General features: G+C 44.8%; 1 protein-coding gene across 2 annotated transcripts in view; it reads right to left on the bottom strand.

Moving 5' to 3' along the window:
- MACROH2A2 (macroH2A.2 histone) overlaps positions 1–25,450 on the bottom strand; it is a 62,193-nt gene that overhangs the window by 13,314 nt on the left and 23,429 nt on the right. For both annotated transcript variants that reach the window (XM_075610615.1, XM_075610616.1), the window contains exons 2-3: positions 9,719–9,962; positions 3,260–3,366 (exon numbers count right to left, since the gene is read on the bottom strand). In XM_075610615.1, coding sequence (XP_075466730.1) covers positions 3,260–3,366; positions 9,719–9,890 — 279 coding nt within the window. In that variant the 5' untranslated portion in view covers positions 9,891–9,962. The remainder of the gene's footprint in view (positions 1–3,259; positions 3,367–9,718; positions 9,963–25,450) is intronic.

Genomic DNA, 25,450 nt, shown 5'->3' on the forward strand with positions numbered 1-25,450 from the left:
CTGCTTTTACAACTGGACAAGAATACTTTTCCAGGGGGACACAAAATGGCTGCTGGAGTCAGACCTGCTCTGGCCTCCAATAGAAAGCTCTCTATTGGTGACCTTGTGTTTATATATTTGTAGTTTTCTTAGGTAAAACTGATGCAAAAACTACAAATATCTTGGGAATTGGGTCTTGAAGACGCAAGATTTTTATCTGGCGCTCCACAGGTTAAAAATCACTGCTACTTACGATATACCGTATTTCCTCGATTCTAAGACGCACTTTTTTTCCCAATTTCACATCTCTGAAATAGGGGTGCGTTTTAGAATCGATGTACTAAAAAAAAAAAAAAAAAAACCTGCTTGGGGGCGCTGCAGACAGAGGGCGTGCAGCTTTCAGCGTTTTACCAAAAAGCGCGGTAGCCGGCTGCTTGAACCACGGCCCCCCGCCCGCTCTCCCTCCCCCTTGTCTCAGTTTGTTGCTTGAAGTGCTGGCCCCCCCTCTGCGACCCACAGCAGTGCGGCTGTAGCGGCACCACCAGCTGACCGTCCCTGACTGCTACTCACAGCTTCCAGCCCCACGAGCCCTCTGCTACTCACAGCTTCCAGTCCCACAAGCCCTCCGCTACTCACAGCTTCCAGCCCCACGAGCCCTCCGCTACTCACAGCTTCCAGTCCCACGAGCCCTCCGCTACTCACAGCTTCCAGCCCCACGAGCCCTCCGCTACTCACAGCTTCCAGCCCCACGAGCCCTCCGCTACTCACAGCTTCCAGCCCCACGAGCCCTCCGCTACTCACAGCTTCCAGCCCCACGAGCCCTCCGCTACTCACAGCTTCCAGCCCCATCAACCCCCCCCCCTACTCACAGCTTCCAGCCCCATCAACCCCCCCCCTACTCACAGCTTCCAGCCCCATCAACCCCCCCCCCTACTCACAGCTTCCAGCCCCATCAACCCCCCCCCCCTACTCACAGCTTCCAGCCCCATCAACCCCCCCCCCTACTCACAGCTTCCAGCCCCATCAACCCCCCCCCCTACTCACAGCTTCCAGCCCCATCAACCCCCCCCCCTACTCACAGCTTCCAGCCCCATCAACCCCCCCCCCTACTCACAGCTTCCAGCCCTCTGCTACTCACAGCTGTGACTGCCAGTCCCATGAGCCCTCTGCTACTCAAAGCTTCCAGCCCCATTAACCCTCCGCCCCCCCTCTGCTACTCACAGCTTCCAGCCCCACGAGCCCTCTGCTACTCACAGCTTCCTGCCCCACTACTCACAGTTTCCTGCCCCATTAACCCTCCGCCCCCCCCCCCCCTCTGCTACTCAGTTTCCTGCCCCATTAACCCTCCGCCCCCCCTCTGCTACTCACAGCTTCCAGCCCCACGAGCCCTCTGCTACTCACAGCTTCCTGCCCCATGAACCATCCGCCCCCCCCCCCCTCTGCTACTCACAGTATCGGCTGCCAGCCCCACGAGCTCTCCGACCCCTCCCTTGTCTCTGTCACTCTGGGTGTGTATGTCTCTCTCTATGTGTGATTCTCTGTCACTCTGTGTGTGTATGTGTTTGTGTGTGTGTGTGTGTGTGTATGTGTTTGTGTGTGTGTGTGTGTGTGTGTCTCTGTCACTCTGTGTGTGTATGTATGTGTGTGTGTGTGTGTGTGTGTCTCTGTCACTCTGTGTGTGTATGTGTCTCTCTGTGTGATTCTCTGTCACTCTGTGTGTGTATGTGTTTGTGTGTGTGTGTGTGTGTGTCTCTGTCACTCTGTGTGTGTATGTGTGTGTGTGTGTGTGTGTGGTGTGTGTCTCTGTCACTTCTGTGTGTGTATGTGTCTCTCTGTGTGATTCTCTGTCACTGTGTGTGTGTGTGTGTGTGTGTATGTGTCTGTGTGATTCTCTGTTACTCTGTGTGTGTATGTGTCTCTCTCTGTGTGATTCTCTGTCACTCTGTGTGTGTATGTGTCTCTCTGTGTGATTCTCTGTCACTGTGTGTGTATGTGTCTCTCTGTGTGTCTGTCACTCTGTGTGTGTTTGTGTATGTGTCTCTGTGTGTGTGTGTGTCTCTGTCACTCTGTGTGTGTTTGTGTATGTGTCTCTCTGTGTGATTCTCTGTCACTGTGTGTGTATGTGTCTCTCTCTGTGTGTCTGTCACTCTGTGTGTGTTTGTGTATGTGTCTCTGTGTGTGTGTGTGTGTGTCTCTGTCACTCTGTGTGTGTATGTGTGTGTCTCTGTCACTCTGTGTTTGTGTCTCTGTGTGTGTCCCCCTCCCCTCCACTGTCTCCCTCCCCCCTCCCCTCCACTGTCTCCCTCCCCCCCTCCCCTCCACTGTCTCCCTCCCCCCCTCCCCTCCACTGTCTCCCTCCCCCCCTCCCCTCCACTGTCTCCCTCCCCCCCTCCCCTCCACTGTCTCCCTCCCCCCCTCCCCTCCACTGTCTCCCTCCCCCCCTCCCCTCCACTGTCTCCCTCCCCCCCTCCCCTCCACTGTCTCCCTCCCCCCCTCCCCTCCACTGTCTCCCTCCCCCCCTCCCCTCCACTGTCTCCCTCCCCCCCTCCCCTCCACTGTCTCATTCCCCCCCTCCCCTCCACTGTCTCCCTCCCCCCCTCCCCTCCACTGTCTCCCTCCCCTCCACTGTCTCCCTCCCCTCCTCCCCTCCACTGTCTCCCTCCCCTCCACTGTCTCCCTCCCCTCCACTGTCTCCCTCCCCTCCTCCCCTCCACTGTCTCCCTCCCCTCCTCCCCTCCACTGTCTCCCTCCCCTCCTCCCCTCCACTGTCTCCCTCCTCTCCTCCCCTCCACTGTCTCCCTCCCCTCCACTGTCTCCCTTCTCCACCATCCCCTTCTCCCCCATCCCCTTCTACCCTATCCCCTTCTACCCCCATCCCTCCGTTCCCTCCTTTCTCCCCCCCTTCCCTCCTTTCTCCCCCCCCCCATTCCCTCCTTTCTCTCCCCCCTTCCCTCCTTTCTCTCCCCCCCTTCCCTCCTTTCTCTCCCCCCCTTCCCTCCTTTCTCTCCTTCCTCCCCCCATCCATTCTCTCTCTGCTCATCCGATACTGTCTCTCTCTCTCCCCATTCTGTGTCTGCCTCTCTCTAGTGCAGATAAATGTATGCTACTGTTTGCTTTAAAAAAAAAAAAAAAAAATCTGCACTTTTAATATTGGGTTTTTTTTTTCCACATTTTTTTTTATTAAATCAAGGGTGCGTCTTAGAATCGATGGCGTCTTAGAATCGAGGAAATAGGGTATTTGACAATGGATCGCCACCTGGTGGCAGTGTCATGCAAGTACCTGGTTTAACTCTTCGTCATTTGCAACGGCTAAAAGGATGTGTCTAGGGGTAATTCTGCCCTTCTTGTTGTCTCTGGCTGCGTTGCCTGCAAGCTCCAAGATTTCAGCTGCAAATAAATAAGAACAACCGTTAGCATCGCTTAAAGGGACAGTCCCTCTTAGCAGGAGAAAAAAAAAAACTCTCTTTATTCAAAAAGTAAAACATTTAGTTATTTGCGTCTTGGGTCTGTTTCATTTTAATGTTAAACACACAATCCCTGGGAGCTCTAACCCCAGCACCGGCCACATCATACATTTGAAAGTTATCTGCTAATTACTGTTCTTTCCCGTTATCTCTTTATACTATCAAAGGCAAAAGGCGAAGGGTGAACAATCCTCTTGTGTATCTATAGGATCACAAAACATTAGGTAAAGATCGCAAAAGCAACACTCCAAACAAGCATTCATTGCTACGAAGACATACATTTAAATACAATATTTCATAATACTTATATTTGTCTCATTTGTTTAAAACAATGTTAATCACCTGCATTGAACCCGTTGAACATGCCACTGCCATTTCTAGCAGGGGCTGACCCTTTAATGGCGTATCTGCTGCACAGCAAAGAATTTAGGGGCATCTATTCTTAAATACAGCTGTGTATACTCGGGCTGTGCTATAAAAGAATTGAAGGTGGGATAGTTTGGGCCAGGCCTGCTGAGCAGGGGGTAGAGGTTACCAGGCCTGATCTGGCCGCAGGATCTCATCGCAGGAGGTGGACATAGCTGGGCCTTTTCATGCCATGGGCCATCTGTACCAGCACCCTCCTCTCCCCCCGCCCCCGGCCAGAGGGCATCCCCCAATTCTACTTATTTTTCATGTTAAATAAACATAAAACACTTCATATGTCATTAGTTTTTTTTTTCACGTGGCAGAAGGGGCCAGAATGATGCATCAAAGGGGTAGTCCAACCTGGGATGAAAGCCAGCTAAGGACAGGGGCAAGGTAAATAGGAGAAATGTGGCTGGTTGACACCTTTTGGAGAAGAGGAAAAAAACAACAAATAGCAAATATTTTTAAAATAATTTTTAGACTTTTAACATTCCCATGGGAAATAAGATACAGTAATTTGCCAAACATCTTAAAGCCAGTTATCACTAAAATATATTTGATAGTCAGTGACATTGATGGCTTGGATTTGTTCTTTACCTGGTAAAGTAATGATGGTAACAGCCTATGTCAAGAAGATGGACATACATAGTGGATAAGTTCGGTTTTGGTGTTTCCGACAAGACACGATTCATACCAAATAAGTAAACATGGGAAGGATGTTGATCCGGGGAGTAATCTGATTGCCAATTCTTGACGTCAGGAAGGAATTTATTTCCCCCCTTATGAGATATCATTGGATGATATGTCACTGGGGTTTATTGTTTGCCTTCCTCTGGATCAATATATTGTAAGTACGGTTATAGAATAAAGTATCTGTCGTCTAAATTTAGCATAGGTTGAACTTCATGACGCATGTCTTTTTGCAACTATGTAACTATATTAATTCACCTAAGACAACAGTAATTGAACCATCTTTCTAAAGAAGTTAATTCCACTAAGTTATTTTATAAAAAGTATATGTTTTTGTTGCGCCGCTGGGTTGAATGGCGCCTTTAATGCACCTGTATTTTGGAGCGCACTGAGAGGGTTGGATGTGACTATAAACAGCATCCATTTGTCTATCAATAGAATGCTTAGCTAATGAAAGAGAACTAAACCAATCGCATGAAGTTTGGCAAATTCAGCATAAATGTGAATGGGCTGGAATCAGTCCTGGAACATCTGTGGGGTGGGGGGGGGGGGGGGGGGTCGGTGCCGTGGCCTGGAAATTATGTCCTCTTCCAGCAAAGGGACAAGTTACACTTCCACAGCTGCAGCTATCCGGCAAGTTTTATACCCATCAAACCAGAAGCTAAAATCTGGATCCAGAAAAAGTACTCATATGTCATAAAGGGCTATATTTAAACGTGGGGCACTTGTAATTTGCATTTGCAATTACACAGTACCGAATATTCCAGCAAATTATCTAATCACTTCACATGCTTTATGTGCAATTTAGTATTTAAAAAATAAGAAAAATCCAAAAGCTTGAATGTGTAAACGTGTGGGTTATGTCAGTGTGAAACTGTTCCTTTAGTTCTGGGCGCTCAACTCCAGTTCTCTTCCCCCCCCCCCCCCCAAAAGGCCATGTTCTCAGGTTGTTCTTGCTTCCGCACAACTGGCTCAATCAGACCAAAGACAGAGCCTCCGATGATCAACCTGTGCTGAAGCAGAGATATCATGAAAACCTGACCTGTTGGTGGGACTTGAGGCACCCCTGCTCTGCAATTAGAAAAAGTATCCTGTCTTCTTTTTATTGATCTCCAATATGTTTTAAAGCAGCAGTCCAAGCTGATGTTTTTTTAATTTTATTTTTCCCCCCTTTAATGTGTGCATCAACACAATCCACATAATGATAAGTAATTAGCTAAGTTGCCGACTGATCCATTCTCCTGTGATCGATCGGCAAAGATTCAGCTTGGGGGCTCACTAAATGGCTGTCAGTGCAGCAGAAGAGGACCCAAGATGCAAAGTTCTGTGGGGAAGATCATGTGACCAGGCAGTCACTAGATACAATTGGTGCGCTGCTAGAGAGAGGGTAGGGCTCAAAAAGGGGTGTGCCAGAGCCAGTTTCAGAAGAGGAAGGGGATGTGACTTTGTAAGTGGCTGTTATAGAAACAAAAAAATGCTTGTTACCTTATAATACATTAATAATGTCCTTCAGAGATGTTTAAAAAAAAATGCTACCAGAGTGATACATGTGGTATTTAAATTCTTGTGTACAGTGCTATATTAGTACAAATGCTACCCCTTCCCCCCTCCCCGATCTACCTCTTTTCTATTGTTCCACAACCAGTTTATTTGTATTACTGTATCCCCCCTTTTTCTGTGTTGTATGTTTTGTTTACCTTATTTTGTATGTACAAAAATGCTCAATAAAAAATTTAAGTAATAATAAAAAAAAAAAAATGCTACAAGTATTTTCTCATAGTATAGAACTGATTTATTAAAAAAAACAAAAAAACATGTAGAATATTGCTTGGTCTGCAGCCTTAAAGGCTTTATAATACTGGTCCATAGACGCGTGACACTGAAGAAAACTTTATAGACTCACCCACTCAACCCTTTGCACACGTAAATGCCTACCTTAATTAGACTAATAAAGATAAGATACAATGTGCTGTGGAGGTAAGCGCCATTCAAATGAATGAGTCCAAAGTCTTCTCCTGCGCAGGGATGGCAACCTCACACTAAATTGAGTAGTGGCTTAAATCAGTACTCAATTCTCAGCTCAAAAAATTGGGGGGTGGTTATTCCTTCTTCAACCTCGCTGCTCGCTTCTTAAGAGACCCCACAGATGCTGGTAAATGAACCCTAAGTCTCCCAAGCAATAATACTGGCCCGTGAGGACAACATGCCCGTTCGTTCAGCCTTGGCTCCGCCGGCCAATAGAAAGCAGTGATGTCATCTGCAGAGGACGTAGCCTGTTTGTACTGGCGACCCCCGCACTCATATTTGATGTTTTTTTGTTGTTGTTTTTTACAGAATCTGGCAACATTTCTAGGGCCGTGATTATAACCAAAAAAGCTGGCTGCGCAAAAACAAAGAGCATTAATCCAATTGAGGTAAACATACCTCGAGCGACGTGCGCGCCGCCTGGAACTGCAGGGCGGCAGACTGGAGAGGAAACAGAGGAATTTGTTCTTGGCAGGCGACGGCCGCATCACCTGAGCGGTTCAGCCAATGAGGGCGAACCGCTCACGGCCACGCCTCCGCCACGCCTACCTGTCTCATCTGCTTCTCTCCTCTCCTGTCTCCCCTGCTTGTTCAAGATGCCGCTCGGCAGGGGTGTGCGGATGACATCACCGGATCACGCTGCCGCCCAGGGGCATCTGGTATAATCAAGGCCTAGTAACATGGACTGTACTTGCCTAGGCAAGAAAAAGGACCCCTTTGGAACAAGCACTCGTAAAGTGATGAATGAAAATAAATAAAATAAACCTTTAATTAAATATGGGGTTTAGGGAAAACACAGAACACTTAAAACCAGAATTAAATAGCTATCTCCCAGTCCTGTGAGCTAGACTGGTTGCCATATGAATCTAGGGAGCCCTAAAATGGCTGGCATATGCAGAATGGATTTTAACTTATGCCTCAGTGTGGTATAAAGGTTGGAATAAGTGTAGTAACTGTCAAAGATGTACCGGACAGACACATATAGGTGTACCTACAACTGAATAGATTGTGACTCTAAGAGAGTACTCGCTGATTAGATGGTGAGTAATAGGTGCACAGTATCTCAAAACTCACATACTAGATATATGTAGGGATAAATACATCCAGAAATGGTACTCAAATCTTCAAGAGTAAACAATATATAAAAAGGGTCCCTAGAGACGACGCAAAAAATAATAAGTTAAAGTAAAAAGCTACAGTGTAGCTAGGGAAAAAGGCTTGAAGCTGGAAGCCTGATATATACTGTGTACAAAGGTCTTCCGCAAGGCACATTCACAATGTCTGATGGATTCCATAAAGTGCCTCAGCCTATATAGAAGTGCTCATACAAATATATAATGCACAATGAGCTACTTCACACGATGCTCCGTGGAAACAGCACAGATTGACTAAGTGAAGGTAAGTCAGTAGTTATATTTCCAAGTGTATCAATAGTTGTTTAAAGAGACACTTCTGAACCCACTAAGTATCTCCTGTGCAACTGCATAATGTGAATCAATGCTAAGGTCTGCAGTGTACCACACTAGGTTGTTCCACAATAAATAAAACCTGTGTAAGTGAGACCAAGCTCCATGACACACATTGTATAGGTCAGATAGTATCTATAAAGCTTCCACCCGGCGTGGTGTATTCATGTACACCACAGAACGTTAATTAGCCGGGTGGAGAGGAAAGTAATTGTGAATAGCACTATTAGTAAAGTGTCAGTCAGGCTGTTACGTCTGTTAGCTTAATTATATCCATACAGGTTACTAGATACCCCCTGTACGACTGCGTAGTGTACGACTAGGTTATGGTCTACTGTTTACCATACTAAGGTTGTTCCACAATAAATAGTACCTGTATAGTTAAGACCCAACTCCGTTGCGCACACTGCATTGATCGAGTAACATATAGAAGGCTTCCACCCGGCGTGGTGTATTAATGAACACCACAGAACATTAGCTAGCCGGGTGGGGAGGAGTATAGTTGAAAGTAACAGCGCGCCTCGATAAAGCTCACACTGGCAAGGTTTGCCTCGGAGCTGCGCTGGACACCGCACTGACACGTGCTGACGTCACAGAGGAGCGTCCACCACCGACGGCCGTTTCGCGTCGCTCTGACGCTTTCTCAAGGTGGCCGGGTGGAAGCTTAATAGATACTATCTGACCTATACAATGTGTGTCATGGAGCTTGGTCTCACTTACACAGGTTTTATTTATTGTGGAACAACCTAGTGTGGTACACTGCAGACCTTAGCATTGATTCACATTATGCAGTTGCACAGGAGATACTTAGTGGGTTCAGAAGTGTCTCTTTAAACAACTATTGATACACTTGGAGATATAACTTACTGACTTACCTTCACTTAGTCAATCTGTGCTGTTTCCACGGAGTATATATATATATATATGTGTATATATATACAGTGTTCGACAAACCTATACATTTGCACGCCCCGGGCGAGTGGATTTAACATCGTGGCGAGCTCCTATTGGCCCAGGCATCACACGTTTGGTACTAGGTGGCGAGTAGATTTTTTTGTTGGGCGAGTAGATTTTTTTGTGATTTGTCGACCACTGTATATATATATATATATATATATATATATATATATATATATATATATATATATATATATATATATATATATATATATATATATATATATATACATATGTCTTTCCTCCTTGGCATTGTGTTAACACACACCTGAATGATCCAGACCAGCAAACTGCTAAAACTTTGGCTTTTATAGAGGTGGTCACACTTGCAGATGATCAATTAATCAATTTGATTAGCAGCACCTGTCTGCTACTTAGCATCTTAATTCCTATGGAAGCAGTAAGGGTGTACTTAGTTTTTCACACATAGCTTCTCCATTTTGCCTTTATTTGTGTTAAATAAATCATGACACGGTGTAATATGTCATGTGTTGTTGTTCATCTCAGGTTGTATTTACCTCATTTTTAGACCTGCTAAGGAACAGATGATTGTTATTATGTCCTGATATGTAAAACCATGGAATTCAAAGAGGGTGTACCTGTACTTTCTTTTTCACACCACTGTATATATCTAAACGCAGAATATCACTATAATGTTTCACTGCCAGTGTACTACAGGATCCAAAAGGGAGGTACATTGTCGCTGTGTATCCTCTAGTCTCTGCTTACCTGCCAGATACTCTATGACAGCGGCCATATAGACGGGTGCTCCCATGCCTATCCTGTACTTGTGAGTCCCTCTCCTCAGGTAGCGCATCATCCTGCCCACTGGGAAGATGACTCCAGCCCGGGACGAGCGGGACAGTTTGGTGGTTTTCTTCTTCCCCCCTCGAGCTGACATCTTCGCTGTGGTCGGTGCCCGTCTCTATCAGCTGATATGCAGCAGCCCTCGCTCAAAAGGTGCAACGCCCGGCTGCAAAACCAAAGGAAAGAAGAGGTTAGATTTACAGGGACGGGGGAATCAATAGATTCATCAATGTATTAACTCAGTAATAAAAATAAAACATTCCAAATATATTGAAAGACATCAAGCAGTTCTGATGAATTAAAGGAAGAGTAATAAATAATAAAACAGATGATTAAACCAATTTCCCCCGAACACAGTATAAATAGAGGATCTTATTATAAAATAGAATTAACGTAAATGAACAGGTGCGTTGTTTGGTAGCTCTTCTAATAAGAAAAGTCTGCAGATTTCAGCAGGCGAGCCTCAGCGTCAGCGCGGCTCGGAACTCCTCACCCCTCTATGGCCCCAGGCTTAGAGGAGCAATCCGAACAGGCACATTCTGTTTTTTTTACATAGGATTGAAGCAGGGGGTCTCTGGAGCTGAACCCTATTAATTTCAGCTCTGGGGACCCCCAGCTTCCAGAGATAAAAAAAAAACTCAGAAGGGGGTGTGTGTGGCCCACTTGACAAGCTCCCTTGTCACATGGGCCAATAGGAAGTCGCACCTGATGATGTCGCAACTTGCATTGGCCCGCAGGGCGCGCGCGCTTGAAAAGCTTGAGCCCTGCTAGACAGCCGAAGCGGCTACCGGAAGCCCCTGTGGAGGTAAGTATCTCCGGAAGCAGGGGGTCCCCGGATCTGAAATGAATGTGGTTCAGCTCTGGAGACCCCCTGCTGCAATACTGTACTATGTTTAGAACAAATCGACTGCTTGAACTGTCCCTTTAAGATTGCGACTGCCAGCAGAAACCCCGGTGGTCCCAGCGACAAATAAAAAAAGTCCCCCTTGAAGTAATCTCCATCCAATGTTGTCTTTCCGAGCAGCCTGTAACAATTTACAAAGCATAGAACCAGTCCTGTTTTTCACAGCACAAAGACGAACAAAATTAGAACTGGGCAATAAAAAATAAAAAAAAGAAGAAGAAGAAGCCAGATCTAATGAGAAAAGCTGACCAGGGAAATCCTCAAAACTCAACCATTGAAGGTAAAATGATATCACGGATTGACATAGTACAAGTAAATGTTTACAAGTTGCGTTGAAGTTTCAAGTGTTACTATATTCAAAATAAAAAGGAAATAATGCAAAACAAATATTGTATGGAACATAAAGAGATACCTGTATAAGAATCTGCCACATTATGCATGTTAAAATATATACTGTATGTACAAGTCTGCAGTAAAAATACTTTACAAAAAAAAAAAAACTCCAACCATTGAATTGTCTAATGAGTGTAACTGGCAGAATGGGGAAAAGAAAGAGGGACTTTCAATAATGCCGCGAGTGTTTGTCTCCGAGAGCAGCGGTGTCCTAAGGACCTCTCAGGAGGTAACTTTCTGGACATTATCTCATGAACACTATCCACATTGTAACTTCACAATGCATTCGTGGAATTGGCTTCCTTTGAAAAATTTAAATCACTCTTAAAAGTAAAATTTTCCACTCAAAATGAGTATGTTTATATTTTTTGGGAGTCCAGACATTTTTTTTCTAAATGATCGTTCTTCTTCTGCATCTTGTTAAAACTCATTATGCTGCCAACATTAGCCACACAAAGCAACAGAAATAAAAAAAAAAGTCTGGGTCAACTATTATTAGTATATAAAAAATAATAAGATTAGGTAAAGATTGTAACTCCCGCCCCCCTCAAAGCATATCAAAAGTCGCATTCTTAATTGCAACTTTTTATCTGTTCTTTTTTTTTTTTTAAGCAAAAATTATGGTGCCATAATTATCCGAACAGCTATAAGCGATGAACAATAATTATTTGGTAAGGGTGAATTTTACAGAACCTGGTGAAAAAGAAGATGTACAGTTCAACCCCGTTACAACGCGAATCCGCTTATAACGCGATGCAGGCGTGGCTCCCAATTTTCGTATTTATGAATACTTTACAACACGATTATTGGTATCTTAAATACTTTATTGTACAATGCATACAATTGTACATTATTTCTAACGCGATCCGCTTATAACGCGATGTGATTCTTTGGATCCCAAGCGCAGCGTTATAAGGGGGTTGAGCTGTGTTCATATTTCACAGGCCATCAGTGTTCACGTTAGGGGCGAGTGAATATTTCTAAGGTGGCTAATTACACTAATCAAGTTAAACAACTAATTAGGTTATTTCAAATATATATTTTTTCCCCGACATGCTGGTATATCTCCATATTTAGATTAAAATATTCCAAACGTTGTGATCTATACTGTGTTAAAACTAATGTAGAATATATTCTATATGTATAAATGTTGTACCCTTCCCTCCTCCCGTTCCTCCCCCCCGTGACTTCAACCAATTAGATGTATCAATGTACCCCACTCCTTTTTCTTTTGTGTACCCCCCAAAAAACTTGCAAAACGATTAATAAAAATGTAAGTACTATAATAAAATATATATATATTTTCTCCATCTACTTGATATTGTCCCTTTCAACCCCACTAACTGAATTACTGTATTTATTTTACATTTGTAACTTCCATTTTGAAATATACAATTATGAAAATAGGATTCCCCTCTCCCCCGAAGCACAATAATTCTTGAGAATCGTAATTTAAGGCCGGATCCACGAATAGCATAAGCTTTATTCATTTAAAGGGGAGTTAAGTTGTGCTAAAGCTTAGCACCCTTTAGTGAATCTGGGCCTAAATCTAATGTTAAAGAGGCAATTTAAGCCGTTTTGTTTTTTCTTTCCATTTTTTTAATACAGGATTGAAGCAGAGAGTATCCGGAGCTGAACCCCACTAATTTCAGCTCCCTGCTTCCGGAGGTACTTACTTCCGTAGTGGGTGCCGGTAGCCACTCCAGGGTTCACATTATAGCTGATTTTCAAAGCTCCCGTGCCCTGCTGGCCAATAGGAAGCCGGGACAACAAGCCGGGCCCTGCTGGCCAATAGGAAGCCGTGACGACATCCGGTGCGACTTCCTATTGGACCATGTGACTGGGAGCTTTAAACTGCAGTGAGATACCGCCCCCTTTCCCCCCCCCTTCGGAGGTAAATATCTCTGGAAGCAGGGGGTCCCCAGAGCTGAAATAAATGGGGTTCATCTCCGGAGACCCCCTGCTTCAATCCTGTATTTAAATGGAAAAACAAAAAAACAGCTTGGATTGCTCCTTTAACCTGTAATATGTGGCCAAATAAGAACAGACGAAACCGATAAAAAGTGGTACTGGGCTTGTTCGTGAGAGCTTACAATCTAGATTTGAATAAGCAAACAAACATCCCATACAGGAACTCCCATATGGGGAAAATACCATCAGGAACATTAGGAGTGACCAAATCAACAGTTTGGTACATTCTGAGAAAAAAAGAACGCACTGGTGAGCTCTACAACACAAAACGGCCTGGACGTCCACGGAAGATAACAGTGGTGGATGATCGTAGGATCCTTTCCATGGTAAAGAAAAACCCCTTCACAACATCCAGCCAAGTGAAGAACACTCTCCAGGAGGTAGGCATATCATTATCCAAGTCTACCATAAAGAGAAGACGTCACGAGAGCAAATACAGAGGGTTCACCACAAGGTGCAAACCATTCATAAGCCTCAAGAATAGAAAGGCCAGATTAGACTTTACCAAACAATATATAAAAAAGCCAGCACAGTTCTGGAACAGCATTCTTTGGACAGATGAAACTAAGATCAACCTGTACCAGAATAATGGGAAGAAAAAAGTATGGAGAAGGCTAGTAACGGCTCATGATCCAAAGCATACCACATTATCTGTATAACACGATGGAGGCAGTGTGATGGCATGGGAATGCATGGCTTTTAATGGCACTGGGTTACTAGTGTTTATTGATGATGTGACAGAAGACAGAAGCAGCCGGATGAATTCTGAAGTGTATAGGGATATATTGTCTGCTCAGATTCAGCCAAATTCAGCGAAGTTGATTGGACGGCGTTTCACTTTACAGATGGACAATGACCCAAAACATACTGCGAAAGCAACCCAGGAGTTTTTTAATGCAAAGAAGTGGAATATTCTGCAATGGCCGAGTCAATAACCTGATCTCAACCCGATCGAGCATGCATTTCACTTGCTGAAGACAAAACTTAAGGCAGAAAGACCTGAACAACTGAAGACAGCTGCAGTAAAAGTCTGGCAAAGCATCACAAAGGAGGAAACCCAGCGTTTGCTGATGTCCATGCGTTCCTGTCATGGAACAAGAACCACATTTCTGTTTCACCCCCCCCCCCCTTTCCTTTGCAGCTTCTGTCTGTCAAGTTCTCATTCCAGCTGCATGCATTTTGCACTGTACACTCACAGTGCCTGTGTGGTAGACACAGTGTTGCGATCATTGTCTCTGCATTATGCCAGTGAGTTGCTACAGCAACCTCAGCCTTTCTGTCAGAATGGGTTAGTCTGCCTTCTCCCCCTCTGCCTTGCTTACAGATGGTCTGTCCCCAGGCTATCTTGCTACCCAGCATACACTGGCACTTCCTTTTCCACTTCTACACTGGCTGAGTGAGTACCCCACCTGTAATTTGCTCTACTGGCAGGACTTATCCTTTTTCACCTTTCCCCACTATCAAGCGCACTCACCATAGAGACATTCTCTCACAATACCATCATCCACAAGTGCCTTTGTAAATCCATGCTTTTCCTCAATAAAGTGAAGAAAGACAAAGAACTTGTTGTACTTGTAAAAGGAACAAGTTGAACCTATCTGGGCTAATCATGCTACACATGACCCTGGCCTCCAGAATAGTTCCAGACTTCAAGCAGTCATTGCCTGCAAAGGATTCTCGACAAAGTATTAAAAATGAACATTTTATTTATGACTGTGTTAATTTGTCCAATTTCATTTGAAAATTGAAATAAGGGGACTATGGGCCTCATGCAGTAAGCCCCGATACAAAATTTTCGGCACGAATTGCGAAAATGTTTTTTTTGGGCGATTTGCCCTCGCAGTATTCAGTGAGGGCCGAATCCTTCCGATCCATGCTGAAGCACTGCGAAAGCAAAGCTGCCGATGAGCTGTGGCGATACAGCCTGGCTCCCGATAAGCCTTTGGTGCCGATAGATGTTTGCAGCTGAGAGAGACAAGCCGCTCTCTCAGCGCAAACTTCGGCACCAAAAAAAGTATTTAAAAACAACTTTTATTTATACTGTACATGTGCAGGGGGTCTTCGGAGCTGAACCGCGTTGGTTTGAGGTCCGGGGACCCCCTGTCCCCCGAGATACAGGCCCCTTTATGGGGTGCCGGTATCCCTCGGCGTTTAAAGGTCCCGATCACGTGACCGCGACCTGTAAACAAACCAGAGGGATACCGGCACCCCATAAAGGGGCCTGTATCTCGGGGGGCAGGGGGTCCCCGGACCTCAAACCAACGCTGTTCTGCTCCGGAGACCCTCTGCACATGTACAGTATAAATAAAACACACACACATCAATAAAGACTCGTTCCTTACCTTGGCGGCTATGTGCAACAGTAATGAAGCAGCATGAATGTCTTTTTAATTATACTGTACAGTGAGCAGGGGGTCCCCTGAGCTGAACCGCATTGCTTTGTGGAGCAGGGACCCCCTGCTTCCCGAGTTACAGGCCCCGGTATGTGTCATCGGGTGGCAGTGTCGCCGCCATGTTTATAGCGTCCCCGCAATAAACATGGCGTCCACACTGTAACCGATGGCCCAAACCGGGGCCTGTAACTCGGGAGGCAGGGGGTCTCTGAGCCACAAATAAATGCGCTTCAGCTCAGGGGGCCTCCTGCTTCCGCACAATATTATTAAAATACATTAATGCTGCTTCATTACCATAGCGGATAGCCGCTAAGGCAATGAAGGGGTTAACGCATAGTAGCATGTTTATTGGGGACAAATGCCCCCAATAAACATAGCATCAATACACAACATACAGTATAGTAATGGGCAGAATGACTATTATCCACAAATGGATAATAGTGCAGTTGTCCATTTACAATACATACACAACAATAAAGACTTTAAATACATATAGCACTCACCCATGTCCCACTGCCACGATGAAGGCCATCCTCATCTTCATCCTGCCCATGCCCCATCCGCTTCTGCAAAACAAACACAAGAATTACAACATCCAAATTAATGTCCCCTAACCCCTTAATCACCATAGCGGTTATTAACCGCTACAGTTATTAAGGGGTTAAGCCACCATCACCCACATACCCTCCCCCACAAAGCCCCCCAACCACCCTCACCCAATACCCACAGGGGAGTCCTACCAAATACCCTTGGGCCTAATACCCCCTCCCCCAGCACATACAGTACAATAATGTGCCAAATAACTATTATCCACATAGGGATAATACATTATTTGGCCATTATTAAACACATTCAATAACGTTAAAATGTAAAGAAAATTGTACTAACCTCATCAATAAGAAGTCTCCGTCGCCAGCATCATCCTTGGGGTCCGTTGCCAACATTAGAAATAGCCACAACATTTCAATATCATTAACATAACACTGAACCCCTTAATCACCTTATCGGGTACTAACCTGAAAGGTAATTAAGGGGTGAAGCCATCCTGCAATGCCTACAACAGTTATGCATAACATCCTCAGTGAAATAAAAACCAATTGCCTAACCAAATTCCATTTAATCATTCAATCTGTAGGCTCACATGCCTCATAAAACATTGCATTTACAGTGTATACATGTAGCATAACATGTAAACTGCATGTACACGCTGCAAATCAATGTTAACAATACAATAATGCCACTCAAATCGCCATACATCACAAGAAGTATATTATTTAATACAATAAACTCACCATCAATGAATTACCACACATCAATTACATCCCTAAACAATTAAAATACCATCCATACCAATTACACAATGAACTAAAGCTATCCTAACAGAGAACAACTTCAAAACATAGTCAAAAGTACACCAACAATTACAATATAATAAAGCAAGGCTTTCCATATCCTACTGTACGGCCTGGAAGCCCAAAACTTACATCTGTCTAAAAATACAATACATTTAGCACACATCAATGCATAGCCACAATGATTAACAATACAGAATTAGAAGCTTTAACAACACTATCATTTCTTACCCTGTATATATATCTGTACACATACATACAGACATACATACAGTGGGAAGAAATGATATGCATTGTAAAAAATGAAAACATGAAAAAGCAACACAAAAAACAGTTACATTAAGTACATTTCTTTATTTAACTTACCATTACTTGCCCCCACCGACTCCCGTTGATCAGCTTACTCACGAACCAATCCACGACACCATCCACGACACCATCCAGGAACAAATCCACGACACCATCCAGGAACAAATCCACGAACCAAACCAGGAACCAATCCAAGAACAAGTGCAGGAACCAATCCAGGAAGCAAGCCACGAAGAAATCCAAGAAACAATCCACGACACGATCCAGGAACAGGAACCCATAAAAGAAAAAAACATAACAAATTAAACATTAAAATAATAAAACATGACAATCAAGGGTTGTACTAGTTTTATTCTTAGTGAATCTGTATTACAATACCTTGTTCCGGGGTCTTCTTGACGTCCGGTGCCACGCCCTGGTCTTCAATCTTCAGGAGGAGGTCCGTCCTCCTCGGCATCTGCCTTCAAAATGAGACGACATAGGCTTTTATAGGCCTATGACGTCACATTTGTCGTCATATGGTTCCCACGGCCCTGATTGGGCCGTGAAAACCATGTGTTTTGGCCGATGTAAAAAAATTGATGACGTCACTTAAAGGCAATGCCAGCACAGCCAATCAGAATGGCTTTGCTGCTATTGCCTTTAAGAAAACGTCATGAAATGACACATGGCCGGACTCACATGGTACTTGAACCAATCAGAGTAGGGATGGAGTTCCCACGCTCTGATTGGCTGGCTTACCATGTGAGTCCGGCCATGTGTCATTTCATGACGTTTTCTTAAAGGCAATAGCAGCAAAGCCATTCTGATTGGCTGTGCTGGCATTGCCTTTAAGTGACGTCATCAATTTTTTTACATCGGCCAAAACACATGGTTTTCACGGCCCAATCAGGGCCGTGGGAACCATATGACGACAAATGTGACGTCATAGGCCTATAAAAGCCTATGTCGTCTCATTTTGAAGGCAGATGCCGAGGAGGACGGACCTCCTCCTGAAGATTGAAGACCAGGGCGTGGCACCGGACGTCAAGAAGACCCCGGAACAAGGTATTGTAATACAGATTCACTAAGAATAAAACTAGTACAACCCTTGATTGTCATGTTTTATTATTTTAATGTTTAATTTGTTATGTTTTTTTCTTTTATGGGTTCCTGTTCCTGGATCGTGTCGTGGATTGTTTCTTGGATTTCTTCGTGGCTTGCTTCCTGGATTGGTTCCTGCACTTGTTCTTGGATTGGTTCCTGGTTTGGTTCGTGGATTTGTTCCTGGATGGTGTCGTGGATTTGTTCCTGGATGGTGTCGTGGATGGTGTCGTGGATTGGTTCGTGAGTAAGCTGATCAACGGGAGTCGGTGGGGGCAAGTAATGGTAAGTTAAATAAAGAAATGTACTTAATGTAACTGTTTTTTGTGTTGCTTTTTCATGTTTTCATTTTTTACAATGCATATCATTTCTTCCCACTGTATGTATGTCTGTATGTATGTGTACAGATATATATACAGGGTAAGAAATGATAGTGTTGTTAAAGCTTCTAATTCTGTATTGTTAATCATTGTGGCTATGCATTGATGTGTGCTAAATGTATTGTATTTTTAGACAGATGTAAGTTTTGGGCTTCCAGGCCGTACAGTAGGATATGGAAAGCCTTGCTTTATTATATTGTAATTGTTGGTGTACTTTTGACTATGTTTTGAAGTTGTTCTCTGTTAGGATAGCTTTAGTTCATTGTGTAATTGGTATGGATGGTATTTTAATTGTTTAGGGATGTAATTGATGTGTGGTAATTCATTGATGGTGAGTTTATTGTATTAAATAATATACTTCTTGTGATGTATGGCGATTTGAGTGGCATTATTGTATTGTTAACATTGATTTGCAGCGTGTACATGCAGTTTACATGTTATGCTACATGTATACACTGTAAATGCAATGTTTTATGAGGCATGTGAGCCTACAGATTGAATGATTAAATGGAATTTGGTTAGGCAATTGGTTTTTATTTCACTGAGGATGTTATGCATAACTGTTGTAGGCATTGCAGGATGGCTTCACCCCTTAATTACCTTTCAGGTTAGTACCCGATAAGGTGATTAAGGGGTTCAGTGTTATGTTAATGATATTGAAATGTTGTGGCTATTTCTAATGTTGGCAACGGACCCCAAGGATGATGCTGGCGACGGAGACTTCTTATTGATGAGGTTAGTACAATTTTCTTTACATTTTAACGTTATTGAATGTGTTTAATAATGGCCAAATAATGTATTATCCCTATGTGGATAATAGTTATTTGGCACATTATTGTACTGTATGTGCTGGGGGAGGGGGTATTAGGCCCAAGGGTATTTGGTAGGACTCCCCTGTGGGTATTGGGTGAGGGTGGTTGGGGGGCTTTGTGGGGGAGGGTATGTGGGTGATGGTGGCTTAACCCCTTAATAACTGTAGCGGTTAATAACCGCTATGGTGATTAAGGGGTTAGGGGACATTAATTTGGATGTTGTAATTCTTGTGTTTGTTTTGCAGAAGCGGATGGGGCATGGGCAGGATGAAGATGAGGATGGCCTTCATCGTGGCAGTGGGACATGGGTGAGTGCTATATGTATTTAAAGTCTTTATTGTTGTGTATGTATTGTAAATGGACAACTGCACTATTATCCATTTGTGGATAATAGTCATTCTGCCCATTACTATACTGTATGTTAGGGGGGTATAGGTGTTGTTGGGTATATATATATTGTGACAGAAACCAGGGGATGGTAATAAATTCCATATATAGGGCTCCCAGGATACTGAACAGTTTCTATCCTGTCTGGCCTGGGAGTGCAGCCTTATAATACATGCACTCCATCCCACAGTTTTGGGCAAGCGCTGGAACTGAGGGATTTCTGTCACCTGTCATGCTAATTAGAAATCAGGTATGTAAGACTGATTTCCTGTTTGCTCTTGTCTCTTCTCCAGAGCCTGGAAGGCTGCTGAACACAGTGGGGAGAAGCCCCTTCCCCACACAGGTTCAATTGTTCTATTCATTTGGCTAACTCTGCAAAAGTACCTTGTTTTGTTGTTGGAAAGTGGAAAAGCCACTTCCACCCTGAGTTAGGGAAATCTAAGTTAAGTTATCGCTCAGGTGAGCAGCTTTTGTTTTGATGTGTTTTGTTGTATGCACTGTGGCAGTCTCAGTGCCTGGGACTGAATAAACCAGGCACAGCCTGTTTAAAGGAACAGTACGTGACGCCTCCTCATTTAACCTACCCCAAAAGACCGTGTTCTAACCGTCCCGGACAAGCAGCGGAGCCCCGGAGTAAGCTGTTTGTCACATATGGTGGAGAATGCGGGCAGAACACTAAAAGGTCTGGGGGTTAAAGAACTTTAAAAAAAAAAAAAAAAAAAAAAAAAAAAGTTTTTTTTCTCTCTCTCCAAACAAGATGGAAGACGTGGTGAGTGCGCTGGTACGCAATGTCGCTGTCCAGAAAGACGCGAATGAAGCCCTGCAACAGGCGAGTGAAACCCAGCGACAGCTGTTAATAAACCAGCAAGAGACTAATGCAATCCTGCAACAGGCGAATGCAAACCAGCAAGAGACAAACCGCTTGCTGAGAGAGGAGCAACAGCGGTTCGCTCAGGGCTTACAGCAGGAACTCGAGATCCTGAGGGGGACTATCAGTAACCTTCCACTGGCAGCAGCAGCCCCAGTTCCGAAAATGACCAGGGCAAGCCACTACCTTCAGAAGATGGGACCCTCGGATGATGTGGAAGCCTATCTTCTCACGTTTGAACGCACGGCACAGAGAGAGGGATGGCCAGAAGCTGAGTGGGCTGGTCTAATCGCACCCTTCCTAAGCGGCGAACCCCAGAAGGCTTACTTTGATCTAGAGCCAGCCGAAGCTAACGTCTATGCAAAATTGAAGTTCGAGATCCTCGCCCGCCTCGGCGTAACCACGGCTGTTCGCGCCCAAAGGTTTCACGCATGGTCCTTCACGATGGATAAAGCCACCCGAAGCCAGATGTATGACCTCATCCACCTCGCCCGGAAGTGGCTACAACCCGAGATCAACTCAGCAAGCCACATCGTGGAACGGTTGGTCATGGACCAGTTCTTGAGGAAACTTCCCTCTGCCTTACGCCATTGGGTCAGTCGGAGTGACCCCCACAATGCGGATGAGCTTGTGGCCCTCGTAGAAAGGTACAATGCAGCAGGAGAGCACCCGCAACCCCCAGTCGTGGAGCAACCCCACTACCCGAGGTTCCAGGACTCTTCCAGAGACGGTAAAAGGGTACCGGGGTTAAGGGGAGCTGAAGAGCGGCGACCACCTTCACGCAGCACCAGCAACAGTGGTTCGCACACTAAGGGCAATAGCCAACATGGGGAGCCGGGAAAAGGCTCTAAGTGGGACACAGACTATGTACCTAAATGTGTAAATTGTCATGAGAGGGGCCACACAGCAAAAATCTGCCCACTAAATGATGAGCCCATGCAATGCAACAGCGTGGAACCTTATTCGCTGTTGTCCCAATGTATGCGCCCTAGCCCAGAGGACCCCTTGAATAACCATCTGTGGGCATTTGTAAAGGTTAATGGTAGGAGGGTTCGGGCACTTCTGGACTCTGGGAGCATGGTCACACTAGTGTCCGAATACCTCTTGCCCATTAAGAAGAAACAGGGAAACAGTTCACAAAGAATGGCAATTTGTTGTATACATGGGGATAATCATGAATATTCCACTGTTGATGTTTTTTTTGAAACAGAGTTTGGTTCTTTAGATTTCAAGGTGGGTATTGTACCCAAACTGGCACATGATGTGTTAATAGGGACCGACTTTCCCCATTTTCTAAAAATGTGGTCCCCCGCTCAGAATAGCGCCCAGAGTTCAATAGCGGACCATAACGAAGTATTAGAAGAAATAAATCCTTTCCCGTTTTCAGAAATGGAGGTTGACGAGGGCCCAAATAAGAAGGGGGAAAAGGAGGAGTGCTGTAAAATTCCCTTCCCCATCACTACTTTGGTAGGGAATACCCCAAATCAGGATGTTGATCAGACACTTACCACCCCAGAACCGGATAAGACCCTCGCTGACCTAGAGGTCAGTCCTGGGAGTTTTAAGAAGGCCCAGTGGGAGGACCCCACATTAGAGGTAGCAAGGGGAAATATACGGGACCTGAATAGTACTCTTGGCCAACCAGATAGGTCGCTTGCTTACCCCTACTTCGAGGTAGAGAACGACCTAGTATATCGGGTTGATAAAAGAAAATCAGTTACAACTAAACAATTGTTGGTACCACGGACATTCCGTAATGTAGTGTTACACCTCGCACATAGTCATCCATTGGGGGGACACCTAGGGGTGGAAAAGACAAAAGAAAAGGTTCTCCGAAGCTTCTATTGGCCTGGGGTTCTGGCAGAAATTACGAATTATTGTTCCTCATGCCCAGCATGTCAGATCACCGCCCCGTTCAAGGCGTACCGCAGCCCATTGGTACCCCTTCCCATAATAGAGGTACCATTTGACCGGATTGCTATGGATCTAGTAGGACCCCTAATAAAGTCTGCTAGGGGACATCAGCATATATTGGTAATATTAGATTATGCCACCCGATATCCGGAGGCAGTTCCCCTACGTAGCACCTCTGCCAAAAACATAGCAAAAGAGTTAGTAGTTCTGTTTTCCCGGGTTGGAATTCCTAAAGAGATTCTATCTGACCAGGGAACACCGTTTATGTCCCAAGTAACAAAAGAGTTATGTAAACTCCTAAAAATCAAGCATCTCAGAACCTCAGTCTATCATCCACAAACAGATGGTTTAGTGGAAAGGTTCAATAAAACCTTAAAGAGCATGTTACGGCGGGCGGTCGATAAAGATGGGAAAAACTGGGATTGTTTGTTACCGTACCTGTTATTTGCCATTAGGGAAGTTCCCCAATCATCCACAGGCTTCTCCCCGTTTGAACTATTGTATGGCCGACACCCAAGGGGCTTACTGGATATAGCCAAAGAGACTTGGGAACACGAGGTTACCCCTTACAGAAGTGTAATAGAGCATGTTGCCCAGATGCAGGACCGCATTGCTGCAGTCCTACCCATAGTGAGGGAACACATGGAGAAAGCTCAAGAAGCACAGAGGAATACGTATAATAAGGGTGCTAGGGTCAGAATTTTTTTTCCAGGTGATAGGGTACTAGTTCTGGTTCCCACCGTGGAAAGTAAATTCCTTGCTAAATGGCATGGGCCATATGAGGTCTTGGAAAGAGTGGGAGAAGTAAATTATAAGGTAAGACAGCCAGGTAGGAGGAAACCTGAGCAAATTTACCATATAAACCTACTCAAGCCCTGGAAAGATAGAGAAGTCTTGTCAACCCTAGTAACCCCAGGTCCGTCAGAGAGTCAAGAAACTGACCCAGAGGTTAGCATAGCTGAAACCCTGTCCGTTCATCAGAAACAAGAGGTTCAGAATTTAGTGAGCAGAAACAAAGAAATCTTCTCTACACAGCCAGGTAGAACTAGCGTAATTGAACATGACCTAGTCTCTGAACCGGGGGTCCGAGTTAACCTTAAACCGTACCGAATCCCAGAGGCCAAAAGGGAGGCTATAAGTTTAGAGGTTAAAAAAATGCTAAAACTAGGCGTAATTGAGGAATCCCAAAGTGGGTGGAACAGCCCTATAGTCTTAGTCCCAAAGCCAGATGGTACAACAAGGTTTTGTAATGACTACCGGAAACTAAACGCGGTGTCAAAATTTGATACTTACCCTATGCCCAGGGTAGATGAACTTGTAGAGAGACTGGGCAAAGCCCGATATCTCACAACCCTAGACCTAACAAAAGGGTACTGGCAGGTTCCCCTCACAGAAAGGGCAAAAGAAAAGACAGCCTTCTCAACCCCAGACGGCCTCTTTCAGTATAGGGTGCTGCCTTTTGGCTTACATGGAGCTCCCGCCACATTCCAAAGAATGATGGATAAAATTTTAAAACCACATGCTCGGTATGCTGCTGCCTACCTGGATGATGTGGTAATCCATAGTGAAGATTGGCAATCCCACCTTCCAAATGTCCAAGCTGTGCTCGACGCAGTTCGGTCTGCTGGACTAACTGCTAACCCCGCTAAATGCACCATTGGTCTGGAGGAGGCCAAGTATCTGGGGTATTCTATTGGCAGAGGTTTACTCAAACCCCAAACACTCAAAGTGGAGGCGATACAAGGTTGGCCAAGGCCAGTTACAAAAAAACAAGTAAGGACCTTTTTGGGGTTAATTGGGTACTATAGAAGGTTTATTCCCAATTTTGCGACTAAGGCAACCCCACTAACCGACCTCACAAAAGCAAGAGGACCACTTATGGTAAAGTGGTCCCCCGAAACCGAACAGGCCTTTAGAAGCCTGAAAGAAGCTCTCTGTGCCCAACCAGTGTTGGTCACACCTGACTTCTCCAAAGAGTTCGTAGTCCAAACCGACGCATCTGAGGTAGGGCTGGGGGCGGTACTCTCCCAGGAGTCTCAAGGTGAGGAACACCCCATCCTTTATTTAAGTAGGAAACTAAATCCCCAGGAGAAAAATTACTCCATAGTAGAGAAAGAGTGTCTCGCAATAAAGTGGGCTGTAGAGACGCTCAAATACTACCTGTTGGGGAGAAAATTCCGGTTGGTCACAGATCATGCACCCCTTACCTGGATGTGTCAAAACAGGGAAAAGAATGCTAGAGTGACCAGGTGGTTCCTAAGCCTACAACCCTTTAAATTTTCTGTGGAACACAGGTCAGGGCACAAACATGGCAATGCTGACGGGTTGTCAAGGATGCACTCCCTAATATCCATGGTCGCTCATCCCTCAGGGTCTGAGCTGGGGGGGAGGATATGTGACAGAAACCAGGGGATGGTAATAAATTCCATATATAGGGCTCCCAGGATACTGAACAGTTTCTATCCTGTCTGGCCTGGGAGTGCAGCCTTATAATACATGCACTCCATCCCACAGTTTTGGGCAAGCGCTGGAACTGAGGGATTTCTGTCACCTGTCATGCTAATTAGAAATCAGGTATGTAAGACTGATTTCCTGTTTGCTCTTGTCTCTTCTCCAGAGCCTGGAAGGCTGCTGAACACAGTGGGGAGAAGCCCCTTCCCCACACAGGTTCAATTGTTCTATTCATTTGGCTAACTCTGCAAAAGTACCTTGTTTTGTTGTTGGAAAGTGGAAAAGCCACTTCCACCCTGAGTTAGGGAAATCTAAGTTAAGTTATCGCTCAGGTGAGCAGCTTTTGTTTTGATGTGTTTTGTTGTATGCACTGTGGCAGTCTCAGTGCCTGGGACTGAATAAACCAGGCACAGCCTGTTTAAAGGAACAGTACGTGA

This window comes from Ascaphus truei, chromosome 8, assembly GCF_040206685.1.
Source record: "Ascaphus truei isolate aAscTru1 chromosome 8, aAscTru1.hap1, whole genome shotgun sequence".
NCBI lineage: Eukaryota > Metazoa > Chordata > Amphibia > Anura > Ascaphidae > Ascaphus > Ascaphus truei.